Below are 15,837 nucleotides of genomic sequence, written 5' to 3'. Positions count from 1 at the left end.
TTCCGGGAGGGGCGGGGCTACCCCGCCACACACCTTCCCCCTTAAGTCTGGCGCCATACTCGCCGTCCCTGCCTCCAGGTTTTCAGCTACGTGGGACAGCCAGTCCGCGTTCCCGTGGTTGGTCCCTGGACGGTGCGTGACTTGAAACTGGTATGGTTGCAGGCTGAGGTACCACCGCAAAATCCGTGGGTTAGTGTCCTTCATCTGCTGCATCCACTGCAACGGGGCGTGGTCCGTCACCACGGTAAATTTATCGCCTAAAAGAAAGTACCTCAGTGAATCGATAGCCCATTTGAGGGCCAAGGCCTCCTTTTCGACTGTCGCATACCCCCTTTCCCGGGGGAAGAGTTTGCGACTTAGATAAAGGATGGGGTGTTCCTCTCCTCCCTCCTCTTGCATCAGTACCGCCCCCAGTCCCACTTCGGAAGCGTCCGTCTGTAGGGTGAAGGGCTTATTAAAATCAGGCTGTGCCAGCACCGGGGCGCGTACCAATCGGTCTTTTAACTCTTGAAATGCGTTATCACAGGCTGGGATCCACCTTACCCTTTCAGGTTGCCCTTTCCGTGTGAGATCTGTGAGGGGCGCGGCTAGCAAGGAAAAGTTAGGGATGAACCGCCTGTAATAGCCCGCCAGACCCAAAAACTGCCATACTTTCCTTTTCGTAGTTGGGACCAGGTGCTCTCGTACGGCTTGAACCTTGTCCAGCAAGGGTTTGAGCTTCGCCCTCCCTACGGTGTATCCTAAATATGACACTTCGGCCCTCCCAAATTGACATTTCTTTGGGTTAGCCGTGAGCCCCGCCTTCCTCAGGGCTTCCAACACGTTCGCTATATGGACCAAATGTTTTTCCCAGGACTCGCTGAATATCACGATATCATCGATATACGCTGCTGCGTAGTCCTGATGGTCCCTTAGGACCTGGTTCATGAATCTTTGAAACGTGGCTGCGGCCCCGTGCAGCCCGAACGGCATGTTTTTGAATTGATATAACCCAAAGGGGGTGGCAAACGCCGTTTTTGCCTGAGCCTCGGATGAGAGCGGGATTTGCCAGTACCCTTTGGTCAGATCGAGGGTTGACAAATAGGCAGCCCTGCCGAGGCGTCCCAATAGCTTGTCTATACGCGGCATGGGGTATGCGTCAAATCGCGAGATCGCGTTGACTTTGCGGAAGTCGATACAAAACCTCGTCGACCCGTCTGCCTTGGGCACTAACACAATGGGGCTTCGCCACTCACTGCGGGATTCTTGTATGACCCCCCCACTCTAACATGGCCTGGAGTTCCTCCTTCACGGTACCCTATAGCTTCCGGGAAAGGGGGCGCATGTTATCCCTCACCACTCTGCCGGGTTCTGTTTCGATCTCGTGCTGTACTAGCGAGGTCTGTCCGGGTCAGCTGGTCAATACCGGCCTGAACCGGTCGAGGAGGTGGTACAGCTGCTCTTGCTTCGGGCCTGGGAGCTCTTCTCCGATCCGTATTCCCTCGATCTTCACCTCTGGTTCCCCCCACGGACCCAACTCAATATCAGTGTCCCGAGGGTCGATCAGGAGGGCCTCCCGCGGGTGCCACTTCTTCAAGAGGTTTACATGATAGATTTGGGTTTCCCGTCGGTTACCGTCCACCCGCACCTCATAGTCTACCGGGCCGAGTTTCCTTATTACCCGGAAGGGCCCCTGCCAGTGGGCTAAGAGCTTGGACTCCCCACTAGGCAGCAATAGTAGGACTTGCTCGCCCAGTTCAAACTCCCTCACCCGCGCCTTTTTATCGTAGTAGGCCTTCTGCCCTGCTTGCGCCTTTTCTAAGTTCTCTCGTGCCCGGCCCGCCAGGGCATGGAGGGTCCCCCTCAGTTTCTGCACGTACTGGGCCGCCCCCAGGGTGGGAGAGACTGACGTTTCCCAGCCCTCCTTTACGATGTCCAAGATCCCCCGCGGTCGCCACCCGTATAACAACTCAAAGGGGGAATACCCGAGCGATGCCTGCGGTACCTCTCTGACGGCGAACATCAGTGCAGGGAGCAGCTTATCCCATTCCCGGGGGTCGTCCTGTGCGAACTTCCGGAGCATCCCTTTCAGTGTGCGGTTGAAGCGTTCCACAAGCCTATCGGTCTGGGGATGGTATACCGACGTCCGGAGCTTCCTAATCTGCAAGATCTTACACAGTTCTGTCATAACTTTAGAAGTTAAGTTCGTCCCCTGATCCGTCAGTAACTCTCTGGGCAGGCCGACCCATGAGAATAGCTTGACCGACGCCTCTGCTATGGCGGGTGCCATGGCTCTTTTCAGGGGCACCGCCTCTGGGCAACGGGATGACAGTTGAGGGCCGACACCCTCTCCCCCTCTGGGCCCTACGGCCGCCCCGGGCACCGTCACTGGCGCCCCTTGCGCCATTTGCTCCTGCCGCTCCTGGAACTGGTTGAGGAGCTGTTGCAGCGCCTGCATCTGCTGCTGCTGCTGCACTTTTTGGGTCTCCGTCCACCACTCCAGGATCTTGTTTGCCTCCATCGTATCCTGGCAATCAACACCTCGTTAACTCTCCCCTCCCTATCCAGACCCCTGTTTCGGGGTCTATAGTGCCCACATTCTCCACCACGTGTAGGGGCTCACCCCCGTGCGGAGGGGCTTACGTCCGCCCCCCTCAGTTGCCACTGTCGTTAGCGACCCAATGCGCCCAGCTTCGCTCGGTTCAGCTCGGCGGTTGGGGAAAGGGGGTCCGGGCCCGCCCTCGCTCCGGACCCCGACCCAGGGCCCTAAGGTCAGGGAAAGGCTCCCCACCTAGCGGGGGGGGTCGAGAACCCTAAACTCCCCCACTCTCAGGGTCCGCGTCCCTGCCCTGGGCCGCTTCTTTCCCCAGGTCCAATTGCCTCACGTGGGCTCCTACTCCGGTCCTGCCCAGGGTCTCCAGTACCGGCGTCCGCCCACCGGCTCCTGGGGGGAATGCGTCTCCTCGGCATCCTCCCTGATTGTCGGCACACTGCGCCCATTTAAACTGCCCGCTGGTCGAAGGCAAATGACGTCACCCCCTTCGTCGGCCTCCAGCCCCCCCCCCCCCCCGGGCCGGCCTCCCCGTGATGTCACTGCCACGTCCGCTTTTCTCCGCCCCCCCTCGGCGCTGTCTGCTGGCCCCGGCTCGTCACCCGGCCGGTGCGCCGGCTCCCCTGCTCGGGGACGACAGGCGGCTACACACACCGCTCCAGGGGGTGAGCCTTCCCCCCGCGATCGCGGCGTCCCGGCGGCTTCCGGGAGGGGCGGGGCTACCCCGCCACACTATAGATATATGACTAAATATCTATCTATATATAGATATAGTTATATAACTATATCTCTATATATAGATAGATATATATCTATAGAGATATAGATATATAACTATATATCTATATATAGGTTATATAGGAGGTATCTCTCTGGTCCAGCATCCTGGGAACCTCATTGGTCCCGAAACAGGGAATTAGAGCACATCTGAATAGTGTATATCTTTTACCATTTATGTCCATACTAAATTTGACCATATTGATATGTTCTTTTAATGTTTGCATTGCCTATTGGTGTTTGACAAACACAATACAAATGCCTGTGTATATATATAGTTGTGAAGAAAGAGATTTCATTTTGTGTCCATTCAAAATTTGAGCTCACACGTTTGGGATACATTTTCCACAATTTGTTACTGTTTGCTGTTTAGAATGCAGTCCAATTTAAAGTGCAGCATATGGTATAGACATTGAGCTAGTCCAAAGACCTAGATGCCAGGCTTTTTATTATAACTAATTTACTGTACTCCACTAAATATGTGATTTAGACTACATTCAACAATTATAAAATTGGGTTTTAAATCCTGGACTGTGAGTGGCTAAAGCAGTCACGTGTCCAGCAGTTGACTGCTACTGCCATACCCTTCAAAACTTGAAAATATTGATCACTAAAAGACTTACCCAGCATTGCTTGGGTCCTACAGGGCAGAGGCCTGGTGGTGTGGGAGGTACAGGAGTCAGGTCAGGCGGTGCAGTGCTCTGTCCAGGGGGCTTAAGGCAGGGGCCTGGGAGGCCTGGGGGAGGGGGGCTCACCAGAGCTCCTGCAAGCTCCTCAGGGGGGATGGGGCTGTGGGGTCTGGCCCTAGCAGATCATGGCAGGGGTGGGGGGGATTGCACAGCTTGGCCCAGCCCCAGCAGGCCCTGAGGTTGGGTTGGGGCTGTGAAGGGTGTGTTTTTTTTTGGAGGAGCTGCATTGGTCATCCCCATTAGTGCTTTTGAGGGTGGGGGCAGAGCAGCAGGGTTGATAGGCAGTGGAGCCCCCATCTGGGGCTGAGGGCCAGAGGGGAAGGGTTTGGGATCAGAGGACCCACTTACTAATGGATGGTGGCTAACAATATGCAGAGTTCTGGCTCCAGCTGGCCACTTACCTCCTGGTGCAGATACCGCCCTGAGGTCACTCTGCACTATAAATGTCCCCTGTGTTCGCTGCCCCAGTGTTTATTGTGGAGCGTAGATGTCCCTACTCTCAGCCCCCTCCCTTTCTATGATGGAAAACAGTCAGACTCCAGGCACATCCCGCTTTCCTGGCACAATAAAACTCTTACGTTGCTTTAAATTAGGATAAAAAAAGTAAAGGAGGGGAGATATATATACAGGCAGTCCCCGGGTTACATGGATCCGACTTACATCGGATCCCTACTTACAAACGGGGTGAGGCAACCCTGCACTAGCTGTTTTTCCCCTTATCAGACCAGGGAGACGCGAAGCTAGCGCCCGACCCAGCAGACCAGGGAGACGCGGAGAGGCTTTTCTCAGCAGACACCTCAGCTTGAGAATAAAGGACTGAGGGAAGTGAGGTGTGGGAGAATAAAACTGAGCTCTGGAGAAATGTTTGGCTAGTTTCCCCTACAATATGTACCAGTTCCGACTTACATACAAATTCAACTTAAGAACAAACCTTCAGTCCCTATCTTGTACGTAACCCGGGGACTGCCTGTACCGCAGACTGAGGAGATCTCTGTTCAGAGTGGCTATAAAAGAAGCTTTGCCTGAAGCTAGGGTGCATGCATGTAGCTGAGAGAATGGAGGAAAGTACTGCTGAGAGTAGAAGGAAAAGAGACAACTACTGAACACTAGGAGGACAAACCGGAGAGAAGGAAGGTGCTGAGGGAAATGTGGGGAAGTAGTCCAGGGGTCTTGGAGCTGTCTTATAGCAGATGTCAGGGGCTAACATAGGTAGCTACTATTACAGGGTCCTGGGCTAGAACCTAGAGTAGAGGGTGAGCTCAGGTTCCCCCCAACACCCACCTCTCCATTGCTACTCAGGGAAGAGGATTGTGGAGTTTATTCTCCATTTTGCCATACACTGGCCAATGATGGAAAGAGATCAACAAACAGCAGACTAAAGCCATAGGTGTGGTGCCTAAAATTGTGGGCTGCTGTGAGCCTCTGAGGTAAGCAGAATCCTCCAGGAAGCACAGGACCCACCGAGTTTTCGTAGGAGCTTTGTCACAATATACATATACATACATTATCTAACAGATACGAATAAATCAAACAACTATAAATCATCATCCTAACATCATAATTAGTGCACTTTGTAAAAGCATTTCTATGCTTCACCACCCTTGTGAGACTGGTAAATGTTATCCCATTTTACATATAGAGAAACTGAGCTACTAAGGGGATGAAGGACTTACATGAAGTCACTTGACAGAGTTATGCTAGAGCCAGGACTAAAACCAATTTGTAACTGGTTCCCAGCCCAGTCCCTATGTCACTGGGCAGTGCATCTTTGTCTCACATACGGTAGACTTTAAAACTCATATAATATTTTATTTTCCTTCTAAATCGTTTTTCAGTGTTGTTTTTTAAATTCCCCCTATTGCTACCTCACTCTCACCTTCCTCCAACAATTTAGGGATCTGTTTTTCATCCCCACTTTTCAGGTCTTTTCCTCCCTAAATAATCAGATTCTCCATTCTTAGCCATTCCTTTATCTTGATGTCCTTACATATCACTACTGATATCCCAGCTCATATCTCAGGCTCAGAGTATTTGTAAATTTTATTTTTGTTTTTAAATACTTCTGTGAGATGAGAGGAATTTGCAAAATTAATTAATTGGTTAGTTTGTTTCCTTCACCTCCTCATCCTCGCAATGACTTCTCTGTGCAGCAGTTGAGAACTGCAGTCTAATACTGCTGATATAGATGTTTTTAATACCAAACCACACAAATTGTTTGGTCAGGGCATCACCACTCAGGAATCATAGGGAGACCAATAGCTGCTGATATGCTGCCAGCAAAATAATATACGTTCATTTAAAATTTCTCATCAGTCTGAAAAATGCAGTTTCTCCCTTCCTACAGCCCCTGACCCCTACTGTCTCAATTAGCACAATTAGTGTAAACAGTTCCTGACAACCTGTATTTACATAATTTTCTAAAGGAATAAAGCCATTTAAAAAAGATGTAATTATCAAAAACTACTGGCTAATTAATTTTAGTAACAGTTTCTAATTTAATTCCATGTGAATACCTCTTCCATGGTAATTGATATATTTAATCTATTGAAGATATGAGCCACAAAACGTTGATAAATTGAAGGCTTTCTTGTTGAAATTAGAACTCATACAACAGATTTCATTGTATGTAAATTAAAATAATAGCTGCTCATAACTCAAGTCAGAAAGCCTTTTGTTATACCACTGTTAAACCTATTCTAACTAAAAGGACACAAATAGTTAAATGTTTATTTAAAGGATTTTTTACATTATGTAAGCAAAGATTCATAATATCTATTGAGAGGCTAAAACTGTTCATTTAAGAAGATCTTAAAGAGCAAGAGATGTAGTTGCAGAATGCAGCATATACTGATAGGGCCAGGTTTTTAGAAATATTTTTTAAAAGTGGATGCTTCTCATGATGTAAAAAGCCTTTAAAATATATCCTGTCAAGTCCTCTTATTTCACCGATTATTACCATCATATGAAACTTTTCTGGTTCTGTTGACTAAGATCACATTATAATTATCTATAAGAAATTTCCCCTCTGAATGAAACATGCATGTATGTGCATGTTCAAAAGCCAGTTCTAAAACATCACTCTGTTGTTTCTAAATCTCCCTGGGACTATATTGCTAATCATTGCTGTAGCACTTCCCTGTACGGGCAGGTTTTACATGTGATCTTCTTTGTTATTGACATTAATTGCATGTCAGATGGCAGATAGTCTCAAGTACAGATAAGTTAAAACTGAACCAAAACCACTGACTTATGTATCTTCCATATCAAATCAGACTCCTGTTATATGCTCAGTTTAAATGTCTGAATCAAACTTTTAAAACTCTCTCAAACCTTCAGAACTTAAAAAATAATGTTGTGGAATCCATCAACAAAGAGGCAGTGAGATTTGGTTTGGTTTAAAGGTATCAGGAGAGATATCTCTTAGGACATTCTTTTCTCACCTTTAATAACCCTCTTGTCTCCATTCTCACCTGCTAGTGTCATTGCAAGCTTTGATGTTATAGGGCAGAGTGCACTCTTGGGGTATCCACTTGCTAAGATGAGGAAATCTACAGAAATACCCGGAAGATATAAATACTAATGCATATTACTAAGTACTACCAGTTTTTCTGTGCCATTGAAGTGAAATCTGAAAAGAAATAAAAAAGCATCCAAGTTTAGAACAAGTTTTTGTTCTGCATCTTTACCCTAATGTGCTGTAATCAGAAAATGTGGGAATTCGGACATAAATGGGAAATAGATATACCACAGGTTGTCCATGTTGATATATATTTTAAAAGGAACATTATTTAATAAAAGAAAGCAGGTATGCCTGATAATGAAAGACATTATGTGTGCACTTTATGCTGCCGGTGAAAACTGTTCAGAAATTGCACTGTTCATCATTACAAACAGAAACTGTCTTCATCATACTTCGTAATTTAATTCCCTCTATCCTCACTCATATAAAAATAGTTTCTTGTCACATGGCATGCACTCCTTTGTTGTGGAATATCAATTGCTATGAATTTAATAGAAGAGTCTTGGGCTTTTCTATGATGCACAGAAACCACCCTTGCAGGGGGAGGGTCTGTGTTTGTACCGAGACTGATCTAAAGAGCTTCTGGTTCGTGACTAGGGTTCCCAAGCACTATGATAAAACAACAATAAATAGTTATATTAAAATAATGAATTATGTGAACATTACACAGCACAGAGTCATTGCCCACCCATGAAAAACAGTGTTGAGGTTGACTTTCAGTGTTTCACATTGATCTCTTAAACAATCACAACTTTAGTTCTTTTTTAAGGAATACTTTTTTTTTTTTTTTTTTTTGCTATCTACCAGTATAATTGATTACAAGCTTCAAAATGAGCTAGAAAAGGCTGAAACTTCACTGTGGCACTTCTTGGGTATTACTATCATTTTTAGCAAATATTGAAAGTTTTTAACTCTTAATGATTTTCAAGAAAACCTTCCAAACATGAAGTGATGAGGTTTTGTGTGGGAACCATCAGAGAACAGAGCATGTTGAGTGGAGCATTAATAACATTTCTGAAAACTTATTCTTCCCACTTCAGTCCCTGACTATAAACACCTCATTTCATAATAGTATATAGCTATAAGAACAAAACCTGCTTAGTAGGTGTTATGCTATATACATTGAGTTTGGATTTAGCTGATAAGGACTTCGATCGATTGATTGATTGATTATTTTAAAATGTAGGCCCTGATTCTACATTAGTGCAAATCTTTGAGCATATGCAGAATCCCATTGAAGTTATGGATTTGTTTAAATCTTTCTGATCACTGATCCAGCACTAATACATGGAAAAATATACTGGCTTGATAGAAAAATTTTGCTGACACAAAGAGTTTCTCATTGTTATATATGATGAGTTGTCAATAATCTGAATGATATAACTGAAATGTCCATTGTCTGTCAATCAGAAATAGTTAGAAATGAAGGATTTACAGATGGGAGATATAGGCATCCACAGGACTGCTATATTTTTGAAAGTTATAAATACATTGTTTGGCTGGTTTAATGCAATGTTTCTTCCATTTTTCATGTTTCTCCTCCTCTAGACCACCACTAGCCTCAACACAACCACAGCTTCTGTCCTTCAATTTTCCATTGGTAAGTTTATATAGCAATTTTACTTTAAAAAGTATAAAAAGTCATAGTTAAAATGGAAAACACTAAGTTTTAAAATTACATTTTGGCCAGAATTTCCACTTGTCAAGAAGAATTAAATCAGTCTTAAAAAATGTATTTGATCCTCTGATGATATTTAGAGCTGCTAACAGAAAGAATTTTAGCAGTTTTTCTAACTTTATGTAAGTATTGGTTTATCCATTCATGCATATTTTATGTATTGAGTAGATAGCATTATGTAGGGTGACAATATATCCTGTTGTAACCCGGGCAGTATCTTTCCTAAGCCCTCTCCCAGCAGTCCCGATGTTTTTTTTTTGGGGGGGGGGGGTGGAAGGGGGATCAATGGCTACATAAAAAAAGGATCCCTCTTGCTCAACATATTAAAAGTTAGTGTTTGCTATTATTAATGCTGTTGAGTCAATAATACAGCTAGGTAAGATCAAGCTGAATTCTAGTTCAGCTCACATATAACCCACAAACTAGCCGGATGTGGTTTACTGACCCATGTAGTGGCACAGAGATCACTTTAGAGAGAAAGAATGAGAGGGCATTACATCCTTAGCTGAGTGCCAACTGGCTTTAAGCTCAAATGGAAGAGGCTCATGCACTAAGAGGTCCCGTGTTTGGTTCTGCCTGTTGGCATTACACATACATCAACAGCAAACTTGTGTGCAATTTTAATTATACTACCCATTATAAATAATTCCTGCTTTGTACTGTTAAGTTGGGGCAGCAGTGTTTTGTGCTATAAGACAGATTTGGAAGAAACTTAATTTGTTAAAGTATGATCCATTACAAAATGTAGAGGGAAAATGTTCTTACAGTATAGATAATTCAGTAAGAATAAACAGGCAAAAATGTTGACTGTTTCTTTTGTGGACTCCTAGAAATATATTTCCAAATTATAGTCCCATTTTTTAAAAAGTAATTCTCCTAGTTAAGTGTACATCAGCAGAGTTGTGATTAAACTGTGGAAATCCCTCTTTGTCCTGGTCTGCAATAGGGCGTTATTTTTAAATAACCCCCCCCCCCCTCCTTTAGGTTGAAGAGCATTCATACTACCAAGCCCATTATTTCAAAATATGTACTCCTACTTTTCTTGAGGAATAATGCTAATTTGAGAATAGTTATTTCGAAATAGCAGTAGTGTGGACAATCCAATGCCACTATTTCAAAATAATTACTCTCCAGAGTCATTCAATGTAATTACTCCCCAGTGCTTCCTGGGAATCTAAGTTGAGGTAGCGCATCCATGTTAATGGGGCTTGTCTCAGACTAATTTCGAGGCTTCCCCGTGGTGGGGACATGCTAGCTTGAATTTGTAAAATCAGGAGTTAAATCGAATTTAGTAAATTTAAAATAATTTCCTAGTGTAGAAATGGCCTTGGAAATGAGAACTATAAGTTAGTTGATCACTTGAATGGTTTGGATTTAAAACAATTGTAAGCCTAATTCCAATGTGCTCTAAACTATCTGAGAGTAAGATTAATTTTTGTTTTATTCTAAATTGCTCATTTGGGTTTTTATTTAATCTCATAATTGCTTACCACAATACAAACAACTATACAGTAGTTAATCTTTAGAGAGGGAGACACTATTGCTATTTGGCAGAGAGGGTTATTTTATTTTAAATTATTGTTTTATAAACCCAGTCAGATGTGCATGTGCATAAATTGAGTGTCTATGTAATCATATGGCTATGGCCATAATCTGTCCTTACCCCATCTCTTCACCCTCACCCATTGTTTCATATCTGCTACTTTAGGCTTTGATCTTATAACTGGTAAGATGTGGAACATGCCTGTGAACTGTAAAGAGGCTGTAAATGCCAATGGAGTCTGGTTTTAAAATTGTTTGCAACCAGAACTACTAGTCTTTTAACCAGGTACCCGGTACTGCCAAGTACCAGGTGTTAATCTGGTAAATTTTAATCATTTGAGTTAAAGAAATGGATAATGACAAATGAATTAAGTACGAAATGGCCCAGATTTCACCATAAATCCCAAAGCTTCTTAAATCATGTGTACATGAAAGATAATTTCCCAGTGACATTTTCATTAACAGAGCTGCTAACTAGTGTTCTTAAAGTGCCACATATTCAAAAGCCATTGGGTTCTTTTAAGGGCAACAGTGGCAGGCTGCTCAAGGTTTGTTTTACCTTCCTATTGAGATGGTGAATAATTAGTTTGAAGTGTTACTTCAGTAAAACCTGTGATTATTGATGATATATAGTCCCTATGACATCCTCCCAGGGTTTAGTCTTTTCAAATGTGAATTATTTGCCTGCTGTGCTGAGTTATGTTTGAACTGTTCAGAACCATTAATGTTGGTTTTGATCTAATGTTGAAATGGTGTTTACAGTAGCCTACTATCTGCCCAAGCATTTACTTCAGATTTCCTTATCATCCTTGACTGTATTTCTGTTAGACCAAATGCTTCTGTTTCTAATGTATATGAAAGACAAATTCTAACATTTACTTTAATGTGCAGTGGGCTTGTTCTTAATTAAGATATTTAAAGTAATACCTTTGGGCTCTCTCAAGCCAGAATTTCTAATTCTATAGTTTGGGGCCATGGAGGATCACACAGAAGCTTCCAAACCCAGCTGCCATAAAGCATTAGCATGATTCATTTACTGAAATATTCTCCCATTCTCACTCAGAAATTCAGACTTCCCCCGTTAGCTACATCTCTGAACTTCCACAGAACCTGATCTGCCATTCCCAAGGGCCAGTATGAGGAAGATGACTCATATGAATGATAGGCTGATGACTGAACTGAGCGCTCACAGAGGCTCACAGAGACCTGTGAAATAGCTATAAAATGGAGGAGGGATGGATGCAGGCACAGTCACTGAGACATGAGTTCTGTAGACAAGCATTGCTTCATTTCTGATGGTTGCAGATTGCTATGTGTATGTTCTGTTTGAGAAGTGTGTACTCCAAAGTTTGTGTGTTTTGCATCTTGTAACCATTCATTCTAAGCATTAACAAACTATTTAATTTTCTTTTACTCTGTGCTGTTCATGAGACAAATTTAAAGCAACAGCGTAAGACTGTAGAGAATCCAAACACCTTCCGCAACTCCCTATCCCCACCTCCCGCTTCTCACCCTGTTCTGGAGGTAGATGCCTGGAACTGACCAACTACATGTAAACCTCGATATGAAAATAGTTAACATAAAAACATTATATTATTTTGAAAAAATCTGTTACCCAACCTTACTCTCATAATTTATTATATTAGATCATATTTTGTATAACTAGTTATTTGAAAGATGAGTAGGTTGATACTCAACGTGCACTTTCTTCATTTTCACTTATACAACACTTTAGAACACCTCTGATTTACTATATGACTAACGTGACTGTAGGCAACCAACAGGCCAAATATTGGCTAAATAGGAAATGTTTGTTTGCTGAAGATAGATTCTGATATAATAATTTTGTTTCATCTTGAGTTTCTGTGCTGTGATTAAGCAGAATCTCTGTCATTATCCCAGTTCTAACTTAAATTACTTTGATTGATCTATATTGTCACATAGATGCATGGACATTTTGTCTGAGTTAAATTTGTTTTAATTTAATTAAAAATTAAAAATAAAAGTGAAACACAAAAGGTGAAGACTCATATGAAGTTTAACCAGAAAGACAAATTGCATGAACACCTGCAAACAAAACCCCTGAGCTGCTCCCTGTTCTGTCTACTGTACAGTATTTCTAGTAAATACTAAGACAAATGTTCACAGAGATAATCGTTTTCATGTTCATTGGGATTCTATGTTACCTAGGTTATCAAAGTTACTGTAAAGGTTGTTGTAGAAGCATATTTCATTGTGCTATAGATAGAGGCTCTGCAGTGAATTTAAAAGGTAGCTACAGTAAAAAGAAAATGCCCAGCTATATTTTTAAAGCATTATTTCATCAAAGAAAAGAATATACACTTAGAACTCAACATCCATTGGGGCCCATGCATATGGAATTTAGGAAACATGTTCACTTTGTACAGCGTATTCTCTTTTTTGTTTTAAATTTAAAGCAGTCAATTTAAATTGACATTAACTGTATTAGCCTAGTGAAATAATGGCATCACAATTCCTAGGTGGGACAAAAACAGACTCTGAGATATAGAGATACTATCAGTCAGATACAGATCCAGGATTTATTGTGTTTTTTCCTTCTCCAAATTTAAGTGGCACCACCCTACTTTACTTTAAAGAATTGAAATATATGCTCACCATGACAAATGAAACCTCTGCAGGCTACTGGATGCGACTCAGGGAACTCTGTCTGCAATCAATAAAATAATTGATGCCTTGCATACAAGAGTTCTGGCATTAGCTGTGAATACTACTGATCCAGAGGATAAAGGACTTCTATTGAAGCATTATCCACTGTGATTATGACTCAATGATCTATTTATTTAGGATGGATGTGATACAGAGTAAACTAAAAAATGTATGATTTTAGGTGTTTGTAGTTCTAAGGACTTGAAGGTTGGAAACTCACAAAATGTTTTTGTTAGATGAAGTAAAACTTTGTTTGGGATGCCAAGGGAATCCTTATTAATGCTGGAAATGGGATGTTAATTGATTCAAAACATGCCACCTTTCTATGATGCTAAAGAATGAAGTTTTATAAGTAAATGACTTTAGGGCCAGGTGCTGTTTCAAATCAGTCTATTGGGTTTTGCCAGGTGTGGTGTTGCTTGCTCTGCAAGAGAGAAAAATATTTCAGCAGGGAAACAACATTTTGGGAGAGCAGTATGGGGAACATTAGAAGAATTTAATTTTTACTACTCCAGAAAAAGTCCACTACTTTCTTAATACACAGTTTAAAGAAACTGAGGACATGATAGGTAACAAGGAAGAAGGTGAAAATTAAAACATGAAGGCCACTGAATTTGAAGTATGCAGTAGAACCAAATATGTATTAATCTGGTTAGAGTTTAATTTCTTTACTGTAATTGTTCAATACCTGGTTTGAGTATGTGGATGGAAGTACTTGTAAAAGTTCTGTCTGGATAGCTAAAGAAATATAATTGACTTTTGCTACTTGCAATTATTTTATTGGCTGATTGTGCCTTTCATGGTTATTCCAAATGTTCCTGTTGATAGTCCCCCTTTCTTACAGTGGCAAGGTACTTAGAATCATGGGAATGTTCTCATGAGGCTTTTTAGCTCTTCCCACCTGTGTTAATACTGCTGGCACAGATTATGTAAGAGATGTCTGGTGTAGTGTCTGCATGTTAGTCAAGAGCCAGGAATTCCTAGTTTCTAATCATACATTGGAAAATGACCTTTTTACTATTGCTACTTCTTTCCCTATTTGCTTTGATGGTTTTCTACTGCTTCTCTCTATCTCATTGGCTATGTCTACACTGGCATGATTTTCCGGAAATGCTTTTAACGGAAAAGAGCATCTAGATTGGCACAGACGCTTATCCGCAAAAGCACTTTTTGCGGAAAAGCATCCGTGCCAATCTAGACGCGCTTTTGCGCAAAAAAGCCCCGATCGCCATTTTAGCCATCGGGGCTTTTTCGCGCAAAACAGTACTGTGCTGTCTACACTGGCCCTCTTGCGCAAATGATTTGCGCAAGAGGGCTTTTGCCCGAACGGGAGCAGCATAGTATTTCCGCAAGAACGCTGACGATCTTACATGAGATCATCAGTGTTCTTGCGGAAATTCAAGCGGCCAGTGTAGACAGCTGGCAAGTTTTTCCGCAAAAGCAGATGATTTTGCGGAAAAACTTGCCAGTCTAGACACAGACATCTTGTTCATCTGCTCATATCACATGCTGCCTTTGCTCCTATGTTGTTCCAGCTTTTCCTGCCCAAATCTCCCTCAGAAGATCAGACTTATTGAAAATTCCTATGGAGTTCAGTAGGAATGAAACCTATAGGCTGTGTCTACATTGGCATCCCTTTCCGGAAAAGGGATGCTAATGAGACCCTTCGGAATTGCAAATCCGCGGGGGATTTAAATATCCCCTGCGGCATTTGCATTTACATGGCTGCCGCTTTTTTCCGGCTCGGGGTTTTTGCCGGAGAAAAGCGCCAGTCTAGACGCGATTCTCCGGAAAATAAGCCCTTTTCCGGAGGATTTCTTATTCCTACTTGAAAGTAGGAATAAGAAATCCTCCGGAAAAGGGCTTATTTTCCGGAGAATCGCGTCTAGACTGGCGCTTTTCTCCAGCTTATCCCCAAGCCGGAAAAAAGCGGCAGCCATGTAAATGCAAATACTGCAGGGGATATTTAAATCCCCTGTGGATTTGCAATTCCGAAGTGTCTAATCTGCATCTCTTTTCCGGAAAGGGATGCCAATGTAGACACAGCCATAGTGTTTTATAGAAATGTAATTGACTTTATAGGAATTACTCTATAAATCCTTCTCTATTATAATTCTATACTTATTAAATGTATTCTAATGACATTTTTAGCCTTCCTATAGACTTCTCTGTCCCTGATGAAATTATGTATTACATTCAATCAGATGGTTTGGGAAAAACTAAAGAAAGAATATCAGTTTCTATGAAACACTGTTGGAATTGTCATAAGGACCTTTTTCCTTGCTTTTCAGCTTTTCACCCACTTAGGAACTCCCTCTGCTTTCTTCCTATGGTCATTCACTTGAATGTCCTTTCCCCTCAAAAAGGTTTCAGGATGCAGGATTAAAATAAAATGGACACACTTTACATTTAT

General features: G+C 42.5%; 1 protein-coding gene across 2 annotated transcripts in view; it reads left to right on the top strand.

Moving 5' to 3' along the window:
- The window catches only part of RELN (reelin), a 491,382-nt gene that overhangs the window by 241,404 nt on the left and 234,141 nt on the right, over positions 1-15,837 (top strand). For both annotated transcript variants that reach the window (XM_006137543.3, XM_075926876.1), the window contains one exon: positions 9,065-9,116. In XM_006137543.3, the coding sequence (XP_006137605.2) occupies positions 9,065-9,116 (52 nt within the window). The remainder of the gene's footprint in view (positions 1-9,064; positions 9,117-15,837) is intronic.

This window comes from Pelodiscus sinensis, chromosome 1 (assembly GCF_049634645.1).
Source record: "Pelodiscus sinensis isolate JC-2024 chromosome 1, ASM4963464v1, whole genome shotgun sequence".
NCBI classification, from domain to species: Eukaryota; Metazoa; Chordata; order Testudines; family Trionychidae; genus Pelodiscus; species Pelodiscus sinensis.
This window is presented reverse-complemented; position numbering and strand designations above follow the sequence as displayed.